General features: G+C 44.2%; 1 protein-coding gene across 1 annotated transcript in view; it reads right to left on the bottom strand.

Annotated features, from left to right (window-relative positions):
- The window catches only part of LOC117438276 (ubiquitin-conjugating enzyme E2 R2-like), a 78,645-nt gene extending 71,816 nt beyond the window's left edge, over nucleotides 1–6,829 (bottom strand). Inside the window, exon 1 of the mRNA XM_034073797.1 lies at nucleotides 6,620–6,829. Within this exon, the coding sequence (XP_033929688.1) occupies nucleotides 6,620–6,796 (177 nt within the window). The 5' untranslated portion in view covers nucleotides 6,797–6,829. The remainder of the gene's footprint in view (nucleotides 1–6,619) is intronic.
- Nucleotides 6,830–13,523: the final 6,694 nt, after the last annotated feature.

The raw sequence follows: 13,523 nt of genomic DNA, 5'->3' as shown, positions 1-13,523 counted from the left end.
CCTTCAGGACTCACAGATGGATTTCATCAGGTCCCATGGACTTGTGCACATTCAGGTTCTTCAGACGGTCTCAAACCAGATCCTTTCCTACAGTAGGCCTAACATCTTCATTCTCCTAGTCCCTGCATTTGCCTTCCAAGACTTGAATAGCACTTGCCAGTCAAACCAGAGTTAAAGAAGTCATCGAGAACCTCTGCCTTCTCCAAATCCAGTTCTCCCATTTCCTTCCAAGGAAAGCCCACATTATCCTTAGTCTGCACTTTGTTGGCAACATACCTATAGAATCCCTTCCTGTTATGTTTTGCATCCCTTGCCAGACTTGGTTCTGGCTGGGCCTTAGCTTTCTGACCTGATCCCTCACTTCCTGGACAATGCCCCTATATTCTTCCCAGGCCACCTATCCTTGCTTCCACCTCTTATAAGCTTTTTTTCTTTCTGAGTTTTCTCAGCAGCTCCATACCCATCCATGGGGGCCTCCTGGCTCTCCTGCTCCATTTCCTTCTAGTGGGGATGAGACATTCCTGAGCTTGGAGCAGGTGATCCTTGGATATTAACCAGCAGTCTTAGGCACCCCTACCCTCTAGAGCTTCTTCCCCATGGAACCTTACAATGTTACCAAAACAAGAAAAAAAAATTATCCTCACCCACAGATCATTGTGTGCATACTCATGGATGGAAGCAAACCATGGAAAAACTATGCAAACCAACAGTGCTCACTCCTTCCAAATGAAAAGCTTTCCATTTTTATTCTAATGGCAGAAGTTGGTTGTGCTACAGCTCTCCTTTGGCCATACAACAGGAACTAATTGCATATGACCTTGTATTTTCAAGTGCTAGTAGAACTAGAAATCCCCATCTGTGCATTTTAGCATACACCATAACCCTACTTGGATCACAGGAGCCCTAGGCAAAAGACTGGGATCTGGCTACCACCATTACCCTGGCCCATTGCCTCCCAAGACTATGTAGCTGTCCAATAGAAACTACAGACTTAGACAAGTTGTCTGGGGGGGCTCTGTGGGGCTCAAAGACATAACTATCCAAAAAATCTACATGCAACAGCAGAGCCAATTAAGCATTTCCCAGGCCTGAGAGAGATCCTAACTGTACTTATGATCAGTAAGCCAACATCAAAAATTTCTTGCGTCCCTGCCTGCAGGCAGGCAGCTTAGCAGCATTTTTCATTTGGAGATAGCCTGTTCTGAATGGGAGCTCTTCAGACCCAAAGCAAACAACTCCAGGCTCTATTCATCTGCAGTTCCATATCCCTTTACTGCACATCTGCATGCTCTGTTTATTAGCATCTATGATACCCAAAGGCAACAGAACTGGAATATTAAGTACATATAATGAAACTCTGCAGCACCTTGCAATGCAGAAGGCAGCTTTTTGAGCTTAGAGTACACTTTCTCCCCTTGACACCAAGAAATATTTGTGGACTTAAGTGTTCTACTAGTCACAACTTCTTGCTTAATTTTAAGCTTTCTAGGAAGTAGCCTACAATACCAAATTTTTTAATCACGTTGCTCATGCTTGCCCATCAGTTATCTGTAAGTTCCATATCAAGTCACTGCTAAAAGATTTCCACATTACCAATTGCTTTTAAATTAAAAATTAATTCAGAAAAAGCTGAATCCAACAATACAGAACTCTAAACAGTACATGGTTAATGGGTTACAAAAAGCAAGTAAGACAAAGCCTTCAGAAGTATTTAGCCCCCCTTACTTGGGAAAACAGGACATAATACTTGGATATCCCCCCCTCCAACATCTATTAATACCTGCTCCTTTAAGTAGAAAAATACCTTATGAAGTTGCCTGATCTATCAAACAGCAACTCCAACAACACAGTTAATTTGTTTCCTTACATGTTAAGTGTACTCACATTTTCATCTACCCTGCCTAAATCAAAGAAGCTTTGAATAGTGACTCTTGCCCTACATTCAACATGCTTGACACAGCATACTTGGTCAAACCATGCTTCTGGGTAGTTCAATGCATTTCATAATAAATTTCAGTTTCTCATTTGCACCTTGACCAAAATATCGGCTCCCAGCACAAGAATACAAATCAACTACAAAAACAAGGGGGAAGGGGACACAACACACACCACAAAGCACAATCAAAAACTGGGACACAAAGGTGCAACTGAACCAAACACAAAGCTTCACATAAATCATCAGGAAGCACCACCTAATAGTACTGCAAGCATCCAGAAAACCATTGCTTAATCAAAGCACTGGGCAGAGATTTACCAGTCTTCAGGCTTTGACAGCCCAAACAAAGTAAACGACTGGATTTCAATGCAATTAGACGAATAAACAGTCAACCAAGGTGGCTAAAGTTCCACCAAACACAACCCTCAGCCACTAAAACATATCTCAAAGAGCACATATCACCACCAGATTACAGCCTAACAGCCTTAGCTGTTGTGGTCCCCATTTAAGTATCAGCTGCCAGCTGAGCAGCCCTGTGGAGAAGGACTTGGGGGTGTGGGTCGATGAGAAAATGAACATGAGCCAACAGTGTGCACTCACAGCCCAGAAAGCCAACTGTATCCTGGGCTGCATCAAAAGGAATGTGACCAGCAGGTTGAAGGAGTTGATCCTGCCCCTCTACTCTGCTCTCGTGAGACCTCACTTGGAGTATTGCGTACAGCTCTGGTGGCCTCAACAAAAAAAGGACATGGAACTGTTGGAACAAGTCCAGAGTAGGGCCACAAGGATGATCAGGGGACTGGAGCACCTCCTGTATGAAGACAGGCTGAGAAAGTTGGGGCTGTTTAGCCTGGAGAAGAGAAGGCTGTGTGGAGATCTCATAGCAGCCTTCCAGTATCTGAAGGGGGCCTACAGGGATGCTGGTGAGGGACTCTTCATTAAGGACTGTAGTGACAGGACAAGGGGTAATGGCTTAAAACTTAAACAGGAAGAGTTTAGATTGGAAATAAGGAGGAAGTTCCTTATGTGGTGAGTTCCTAAAGTGAGTTCCTAAAGTGGTGAGGCACTGGAATGGGTTGCCCAGGGAAGTTGCAAATACTCCATCCCTGGCACCGTTCAAGGCCAGGTTGGACAAAGCCTTGGGTGACATGGTTTAGTGTGAGGTGTCCCTGCCCATGGCAGAGGGTGGAAACTAGATGATATTAAGGTCCTTTCCAGCCTTAACTACTCTATGATTCACCTGCCACATCACACAGAACCCTCTTAGCAGAAAAAAAAAAAAAAAAAACAGAAAAAAACCAAAAAACAGCATCAATGCACTACTCACATAATTCTGCAGAGTGCAGCACAATGTGGTTATCTACTGCTCAGGCACTGCCTGCAAAACCAGGGAAACAAAACAAAACAAAACCAAAAAACCAACAAAAACCACCACAACCCACACATTCCTTTTGTTTTTAAAGCAACACAGAACTACCACATGGTGCCAGTTACCTGCTTCTTAGGTAAGCTGGGAAGGATGTGATGTAACAGGACAGGATCATAACCTGCTGGACTATGACCTGGAGATGAAGTATTTCCTTCTGGAAAAGTTCTTTCTGACTTAAAAAAAAAAAAAAAAAAAAAAAAAAAAACCAAACAAAAAAAAAACACCACACCACCAACCCTCACTAACTGAATCAGCTGTGGGCATATCAGCATCTTAGACATAGATGGTCTACTCACCCATCATCCTTAAACTCCAAATGAGCAAGTGCTGTGTTTTAAGCCCAGCTGCCATGCAGCCCAATCACTCACTTCCCATCCCCAGCTCCAGGAGAGATGGGGAAGAGAACACAAAGTAGCTCCCACAGGTTGAGATAAGAACAGTCCAGTAACTAAGATACAACACAAACCACTGCTGCTACCACCAATAATAATAATGATAAGGGAAATAACAAGGGAAGAGAATACAACCCCTCACCACCCACCGATACCCAGCCCCATCCGAGCAGTGATCTAACCCTTCTGGGTAACTGGCCCCAGTTTATATACTGGGCATGACATGCTGTAGTATGGAATACCTCTTTGGCTATTTTGGGTCAGGTGTCCTGTCTCTGCTTCCTCCCCACTTCCCCTCCTCCCTGGCAGAGCATAAGACTCAGAAAGTCCTTGGTCAGAGTAAACATTACTTAGCAACAACTAAAAACATTGGTGTTATCAGCACTGTTCCCAGGCTCAAAGTCAAAAACACAGTGCTGCACCAGCTGCTAAGAAGGAAAAAAAAAAAAAATGACTGCTACTGCTGAACTCAGGACAGCCAGAGGAAAAAAAAAAACAACAAACAGCAACAAATAAAAAGAAAAAAAAATCCCATCCAAATCAAGATCAATCAAGGTCACATATTGCAAAGAAGTACCTGCAGCCCAACAGAACTGATTCTGCCAGAAACTTGCTCTTATCACTGGACCTCTTTGGAGGACTTAACATCAGTAACTCTGAGATACTTTTGCCTTGCCAGCATCAAATGAGAGGTAACCAGGGCATTAAACACTCTTTCCTTGAATGTGGTGGTCTAGAACTTAAGCAAAGGATTGCCCAAAACATTATTCCCAGTCATATAGCTGCATAAAAAGTCATTAGATAAAGCGGAGACTGACAGGGATAAGGATAGCCATACTTAGACTTGTGACAGTCTCCACTGTAGATGTACACCTTAAGGCTGATTGTATAGAGGAAAGCTTGCAGTTCAAGACTGCTCCTATCCCCACCAATACAAGCTGATCTACATAAATTGGTTGCTTCTGAAGGCTACTGCCCTTTCCATCTAGCTAGGATGTCCTAAACTCTGAAGTACCACAGTAGAACTGAGCATGCTATATTAGTTGATAAAATACGCTTAGATGCTGTGCTTGAATTTTTAAGTTCTTGACTTTATTATAGCCAGTACTAGGTTACTGATAACCTACCATTTAAAAATTAATCTGAACTAGTGCTCACCTTACATATACTATGAATATATCATAGAAATCACTCTACCAAATAAAGCCTAAAATATTAAACTTCTCTCTAAACAGTTAAGCAAACCAAGTGCCACAGTTTAAGCCCAGCCAGTAACTCAACCATACAGCCACTCTCACTCACATCCCCATTCTCTCCACCCCCCCAAAGCTCCCAGAGAGATGGGAAGGAGAATCAAAAGAATGTAAGTCCCATAGGTTGAGATAAGAACAGTCTAGTAATTAAGGTACCAATACAAAGCTTCTGCTACTACTACTAGCACCACCACCAATAACAATAAAGGAAATAAAAAGGAGGAAGACTATATAACTAAAAGGGGAAAAGGAAAACAAATACAAGTTATGCACAATACAATTGCTCACCACCCAGCCCAACCTAAGCAGCTATCTGGGCCTTCAGGGTAACTTGCCCCAGACTGATCTACTGGGCATGAAATGCTGCAGTATGGAATACCCCCTTAGCTAGCTCAGGTCATGTATCCTGTCTCTACTTCCTCTCAGCTTCTTGTGCCCCTCCTCACTGGCAAAGCATGAGACTAAAAGTCCCTGATCAGAATAAACATTATTTAGCAACAAATCAAAACAGTGTGTCATCAGCATTGTTCCCAGACTAAAGTCAAAACCACAGCACTGCACCAGCTTCTAAGGAGAAAAATGACTGCTACAGCTGAACGCAGGACACCAAGTCTAACTTACATAAAGGTTTACCTGAAGGGTTAATACAAAGTAAGCCAAGATCATAACTTGTCAGAACAGACTCCTTCTCCTAGAGACAGAACAGGAGTCTAAGACAACTTTTTCAGGGGCTCAGAACTAAGGATGTTCTACCAAAACAACACAAGGAGCACAAGACCCCATACACACCCCCACACCTTGCACAGCTCCTCACAAAGAGGAATCAGAAACAACATATGACAGGCTCCAGCCATACTTCTTGAAGGGAATCCCTCTACAGCAGGATGTCAATGACATCATGAGACCTTAGTCTCCCACTCTCACAACAAGTATCACAAAGTCAGAAGAATTTAGGAGAAAGACACAACAGTTCAAGGACATAAAATACGAAAGAAAATATCACATTCATAATAGCAAGGTGTCCTGGTTGCCTAGAATTCACACATCCCTGGATTATTTCACAGGCTGCTTCAGCTTCTTTCCAGGAGGAATTACAAATATACAGTCTAAAGAGCTTCCAAACCGAAACAAAAATATGTTTACCTACAGTGATTTCCGGGGAGGGGGGGAGGGGGGAGAGGAAGAGAAGAAGAGGGGAATAATATAAGTACAGGAAGAAGTCGCCAAACCATTTGGATGCAAAAATAACCCAGTTACCAACCCATGCCTAAATCAACTTCCTGAGTAAGTAACAATGGAGGCAAATTAAAGATCATATCTACCACACCTACATGAGTAAGCCAGCCAACTGACTACAAACGACAAGCTTTGTGACAAAGCTCTCCCGTCCTTCAAATCAATAAGGCCAAACTGAACATAACATAAATCTAATATTCTCCAAGCTACAGGATGCTCTGGTTTTGTGAAACAAAACTCTTAAACCTTAACCCAGAGAGAAGAACAGAGGCCCAGCAGGCGGCAAGGAAGATGGTGCAAGAGACGGCTAGCCTCCCCCCAAACACCACCTCAGCGGTAGGAAATCCAATCCGTCAACGGAAAAAAACCCTACCTTGAAATAGCCACCCTCATAAAGAGTGTTGGGAGGCCCAAAAATCGCCACCTCCCAATTGTAGAGGTCAGACTCATCAACCAGAGTGATGCGGAAACCCTCCACCGGCTCCTCCTGCAATGACTTAAGCTCCAGCATCAATGCCTTCTGCGAACTGCTCATCTGCTGCTGGGCCATTGCGCGGCGGCAGCAGCAACCGCCGCCGCCGCCGCCGCCGCCGCCGCCGCCGCCGCCGCCGACGCCGCCGACGCCGCCGACGCCGCCGCCGCTGCCCTGCAACTCCCCACCCCTCCCCACCCTGACAACTACAACCGCCGCCACTTCCTTTTGTGACAACACCCACTCACCGTTAACGTCAGCCCGTTTCGCACCACGCCCCACCCCTCCCCACCGTACGACAAGACACGCCCCGCCCCTACAGGCGTGCTTAAAGAGGCAACGTTCCCAGCTACCCTTATGAGGTATGTAGGCGAAAAGTTTCTAGCACTGTATCAGACCCCACGGGCTAGGTCCGCATCTCCCCTCCAGCGAGGCCCGACCCCACGATGCCTGACGCGGAGGCCGAGGGGGGGAAGATTAACCACGTGCTGGGCTGCTAGTGGAAGTGGAACGGAAGGGGCGGTGTTGTGCAGGGGTACGGCGGGGGATGGTTTCCTTATGCTGCTCTGCTGACGGACATTCACGGTCAAAAAAGAGAGTTTCTTCTACAAGGGATGGTTCAGGAGGGCGACCTTGTATGACCCAGCATCTCCTAAAAATCCTGTAGTAACCCCAAATCAGCAGTAAGAGGAACAGACAGTTATCCCCTTCCCACGGATGTTATTTTGTGTGAATCCACGGATGTGTGAGCTGCTACAGGAAGAAAATGCAGTTTTGATTCTTCAATTCCCTGACACTGTTAAGGGAGAAAAACGTTTGCAGATGCAGTGTGAAATACGAATTCACTCCTCTAAACAAGATAACAAGGTTTTATTGAGGGACAAAGTCAATAAAGCAAAAGCAAACAGCGCTGGGCGCATGACCTTAGCCAGAGGCACGGATGATTCGTATTTATTACAGGTTAAACTTGCACTTATCCTTTTGTCTCATACCTTGGTGTAGACTCTCATTCCTCTATTACAGAATCATAAGCCTAAGCAAGTTCCCCATGTATATCTGATTAATATCATCCAGATCCCCCAACTTGAGGAATATTACCTCTCCAGAAGAACTGGAGTCTCCTCAAAGTATCTCACAAGGGAATTTGAGCCCCTGTATTTGCAAGTTATTACATATATATATATTACTACATGATCCTTTTCTTGAGAGTCAGTTTGGTGTCACCTGGTGCAGATACGACAGTCCACTCCGTGGGTTCTTCCACAGGTCCTTTAATCCTGCTCGCATGGGTCCATCCTCTTTCTCTGGTTCAGACTGCAGAAACAGGTCGTTTTAACCAGTAAGATCGAAACTTTAACAGATGTTCAAAAGTTGATGGGAAGTATTCAATGGGTTTGGACTGTTTGTGGAATCACCAATGATGATTTAGCACCATTAATGCCATTGTTAGGTCAGGCAACAGAAGCTGACACCCTTCGGCAATTATCTGATTTCCAGAAAGAGGCTTTACAGAGTATCATAGACAAAATTGGTTCAGCCATGGTTTCTCATAGAATCCATGATCTACCTATTTTGTTCTTTGTCCTCAATTCTAGTTCTCAGAATACCCACCTGTTTGGCATTATTGGCCAACTACCTGAAGGTCAGTTGTGTATATTAGAATGGATCTTTCTTCCGTTTCAACCAAAAAAGACTATTGTGACAAGACCAGAACTATTTGCACAGTTCATTATGAGAGGTCGTAATCGAGTTATTGATTTTGCAGGTGAGGAGCCAGCTTCTATCTCTATACCAATAACCCAGGATTATTTAAACTACTTATTAGGGACTTCACTTGCTATTCAAGTAGCTCTTGCAGATTATCCAGGAAGAATTAGCACCTCTTTTCTGCAATCCCGATGCTGCCTTTGTTAACATCTCAGACCTTTGAACAGTATCTGATTAGATCTGAAGTGCCAGTAAAAGGGTTGACTGTTTTTACTGATGCTGGGGGAAAATCTCGATGTGCCATAGTTACGTGGCATATGGACAATCAATGGCAACAACATTTGATTGATGGTGAAGCAGCTGATTCTTTGCAAACACTGGAGTTAAAAGCAGTGGTATGGGCCTTTCTACATTGGACTGGCCAGCCCTTTAATATCATTTCTGACTCTCTTTATGTTGTGGGCATAGTCCAACGCATAGAACGATCTTTCATTCATACTGTTAGAAATTCTCTTTTGTTGTCTATTTTGTTACAGCTGCTTCAGGCAATTAATCAATGGCTTGTGCCATATTTTATCACCCATATTCGTAGTCATCAGTTTTCTGAAGGCTTAGCACAAGGTAATTTACAAGCCAACTGATTGGTTGCGGCTCTCATATGGACGGGGCCTGTACCAAATCTCTTTGAACAGGCGCGTAAATCTCATTATTTTTTCCATCAATCTGCAAGGGTGTTAGCCCTCCAATTTAATTTGCCCATTTCTGATGTGCAGGGCATAGTACAATCCTGTCCTGCTTGCCAAAAATCAGGCTTCGGCTTAGGACTAGGAGTCAACCCACGTGGTCTCCTAGCTCTACAGTTATGGCAAAGGGATGTTACCCACATTCCAGAATTCAGTCGTTTGCGGTATGTGCATGTTTCTATTGATACCTTTTCTATGGCGGTCTGGGTTTCAGCCCAGAGGGACGAATTTGCTAAACACGTTATTCATCACCTTCACCTAGCTTTTGCTGCACTGGGAGTTCCGCTGTCACTAAAGACAGACAATGGTCCTGCTTATACTTCTCGCTCTTTCGCTCATTTTTGTTCTCTCTGGGGTATCTGCCGTAGCACTGGTATCCCGCACTCACCTATGGGACAAGCCATCATAGAGCGTACACGTGCAGTATTGAAGACCCTTCTTGTAAAACAAAAAGGAGGAGCCTCTAGTCCCCAGGGGAGCATTTAGCAAAAGTAGTATATACTATGAAATTTTTGCGACTTACTGGCAACTGCTTAGAGCCACCAATAGTTGTTCTTGGGAATGCTTTGGCATCAGGCTGTGTTAAGACTACAGGTGCGCGAGTCCAATATAGAGAGTTAAGTACAGGTGTATGAAAGGGACCAGTGGAAGTGATAATGACTGGACGTGGATACCAGCAAAGTGGGTTAAGCCGTGGTTACAGGAGAAGTCAGAGGGAAACAGTCAAGCAGATCGACTTTTAACTCAGCCAGTTGAGGACTCGATGGAACAGTAATGTGTGTCTGGTTAATAATAAGTGTTTCTGCGAATGTGTTGAATGTAAATTGCGCCTTTTGGTTCCCATCACAGCCGAAGACCAATGTTTGGATAACTCTGGCTAACATGACAGGCCAGAACTCTATTTGTCTAGCTACTGCATCTCCAAGCAATCCTTTTTTCAACGTGCCTGGTCGGTGTCCCGCTCAACATTTGGCCAATCCCTGAACCAGCCAAGCCATTACAGCTCCAGGATCAAAACGTGACAGATTATTGGGATGGGTGGACTGTATATCTTCCTGTCGTGGTTTAAACCAAGTCCCCCAACTCCCGGAGAGTTAGGAAGGAGAATCCAAAGAATGTAGCCCCCACGGATTGAGATAAGAACGGTTTAATAGCTAAGGCATAACACAAAACCCCTACTGCCATTTACTACTACAAATAATAATGATACAGCAAACAGCAAGTGAAAAGAATACAACACCCCACCAGCCACCGACATATAACTCACTCCACCCTGCCTGGCCGAGCACCATGTGCTCCCTCCTCCATTTTTCACCAGAGCTCCCTCCTCCAGCCTTCTCCTTCCCAGTATGCCTCCTGGGCATCACGTGCTATGGTATGGAATACCTCATTGACTAGCCTGGGTCAGGTGTCCTGTCTCTCCTTCCTCCCGGACCCCCCTCCTCCACCTGGCTGGAAAAAACCTTGAACAAAAACACCCTCAAAACATGCTCAAACCATGACACTTCCGCAAAAGCGGTTTAGAAATTGAGTTGTCTGGGTCGGTAAAAATGGATTATAGGGTATATTTCAAGTATTCAGGATGGAATTCCACCTCCCTTGTGCAGATAGTAAATGCATCTGTTCCAGAATATCGCAATCAGACTATTTGGTGTAATTATACTAGTAGCAATATTTCAAAGTCTATTAATGCCCCTGTAAAACTACTCTATGGGATATTTTTAATTTGTGGTGATAGAGCATGTCAGGGGATCCCTTCTCATGTAAGAGGAGGACCATGCTCTCTATGGAAATTGACATTGTTAAGTCCTAACGTTTCCACTATTCTGACTCAGAGGAGGAAGAAAAGAGGAAAACGGAGCGTTCACGCTTTTAACAGGGATTGTAATGACAAGGTAGAATTCTGGGGACTCGGTGAAAACATAGTATCCTCACTGCTAGCCCCAGAAGTTGCTACCGCTTGAGCATTAACAACTCTGAGAAAGATGGGGTGTTGATTAGCAAAGCAAACCAACGCTACGTTTATGGTGTTGTCTGGGCTTTTGGCAGATGTCAATTCAATCAGGCACACCACACTTCAAAATTGTGCTGCCATAGACTTTTTCTTATTGGCACAAGGTCATGGATGTGAAGATTTTGATGGGGTGTCTTGTATGAATTTGTCCGATCATTCAGAATCAATAAACAAAGCGATAAGACAGTTGGATGACATGACCAAAAAATTAGTTATTAGTGAGTGGGGTTTAGATAAGTGGTTAAGTGGTTGGGGAATCACGGGTTGGATTAAAAATATTATTAAAGGTGTTTTAATGTTACTAACATTTTTAATCCTACTTTTAATGGTTATTCCTTGTATTTTACAATGTATACGACACTTTATAGAAAAGGCTGTAAGGGTATCTGGATTGCTCAAAAACAAGAAGGGGGATTTGTGGGAATTCTTAAAGAGCCAAGGCCACGTAGAGAGCGATCCCAATACCCTGAGACTTATTACTGTAAATTAAGAAGATTCTTGGCAGGCATAAGCAAGGTCAGTTGTCTTGTTAGGCCTCTGTATTTTTCCACTGAAAACGTGCAGAGAATGACCTCTGCCAAGGTTGTAGTTTCCCACTGTATTTTTAGAGTAAGGTATTTAATCGCAATTATAATAAGTTATAAACATTAGCTTTGTAAATGGTAGTAACCTCTAGACTAACCAATTAGAGCTCAGTATCCAAGGCTGTTACATAAGGGTGTAAGGGTATAAAAGGAGCACTGTATCTCAATAAATTTTGGCAATCGCTTGATCACATTAATCGTCTCCATGTTGTCCGTGACTCCTGCATCAACACTATCAATACCTGCTTTAGATGACCATACTTGAGCAGGGGATTTGAACTAGATCACATCTCCAACATATGCCAGCCACAGGCTGCTTGGTCTGCCCTTTTCTACTGGATGGCTCTCTGATAACAGGGGAGGTCGTCCCTCACATCAAGGTCTGGCATGGCATGTGTCCCCACCCCTCCACGCCTGCTGGGTTGCAGCCAATAGTGGAGCTAAAGGTTCTTCTTGGTGGCAAACACAAAGGCCAACCCAGTCTTGCCCTTCACTGTGGTAGCAGGCATATGGCCAACCTCAGTCCTTGCACTTCATTGTCAATGCAGAGTTTCACCTGCTTCATCCAGTAACAAGTCACTACTATGGCAAAGCACATACAGATTTACATTAGCAGAATAACTACTACAGGGTGCAGCATGCATGTTGAGGATGCTGATGGCAGTGAGGGACTAGCCAAAGAAATTTCCTACCAGTGGAGTTCTCCCACCCTCTTAATTTGTTCCATTACCTGCTTTATAACACTACTATTTTATTAGAATCTTTCTAGCTTTTGCCTTAGCATCTTCTAGCAGCTACTGCAAATTTTCATGGTCTAACATCTCTTTTGCAAGTGACAAATCCATACAATACAAGGTGTTTGTATAGAAAATCCGTTCCATGGCATATGGCACCAGAACAGGGACCCTCTGTATTTTAACATTGAAATTGAAGGAATATTTTTACACTGAAACTGAAGAAATTGAAACACGGGGAAATCGTCTGGATTTGTTCTGGCAGGATGAGTATCAGGAGGTAGACACCTGGGAGGTAGACGGCTCAGAACAGAGCCTTGTGAGCCCAGAAGACACTGTGCAGTGCAAATAAGGTAACAGCCGATGCAGGTGGAAGAGTGTCGTGGTTTAAAACCCAAGCCGCATAGCTCATTTACTCACTCCCCCCTTGCTCCCCCAGCTCCCAGAGAGTTCCGGAAGAGAATCTAAAGAATGTAGCTCCCACGGGTTGAGATAAGCACAGTTTAATAACTAAGGTATAACATAAATCACTACTGCTATTACAACTAACAAAAATAATGATAAAGGAAATAACAAGTGAAGAGAATACAACACCTCACCAGCCACCGACCCATAACTCACCCCACCCTGCCCAACCGAGCACCGACCAATACCTCCTCCAACCCCCAGAGTACTAGCTCTTACGGGTAACTCCCAGTTACCTCCTGGGCATGACGTGCTGTGGTATGGAATATCTCTTTGGCTAGCCTGGGTCAGATGTCCTGTCTCTCATTCCTCCCAGCCTCCCCTCCTCCCTGGCAGAGCATGAGGCTCAGAAAGTCCTTGGCCAGAGTAAACACTTGTGCAGTAACTCAAAATATATGTGCTATCAGCACCGTTCCCAGCCCGAAAGTCAAAACACAGCACTGTACCAGCTACCAAGAAGGAGAAAAAATGACTGCTACTGCTGAACCCAGGACAAAGAGAAAAAAAAGCAATCCTTAAATTCTTACAACATATCTTCTCTGTGAGAGGGATGGAGTA

Source organism: Melopsittacus undulatus (genome assembly GCF_012275295.1).
Source record: "Melopsittacus undulatus isolate bMelUnd1 chromosome W unlocalized genomic scaffold, bMelUnd1.mat.Z SUPER_W_unloc_4, whole genome shotgun sequence".
Classification (NCBI taxonomy): Eukaryota; Metazoa; Chordata; class Aves; order Psittaciformes; family Psittaculidae; genus Melopsittacus; species Melopsittacus undulatus.
Note: the sequence above shows the minus strand (reverse complement) of the source record. Positions and strands in the feature narration are given on the sequence as shown.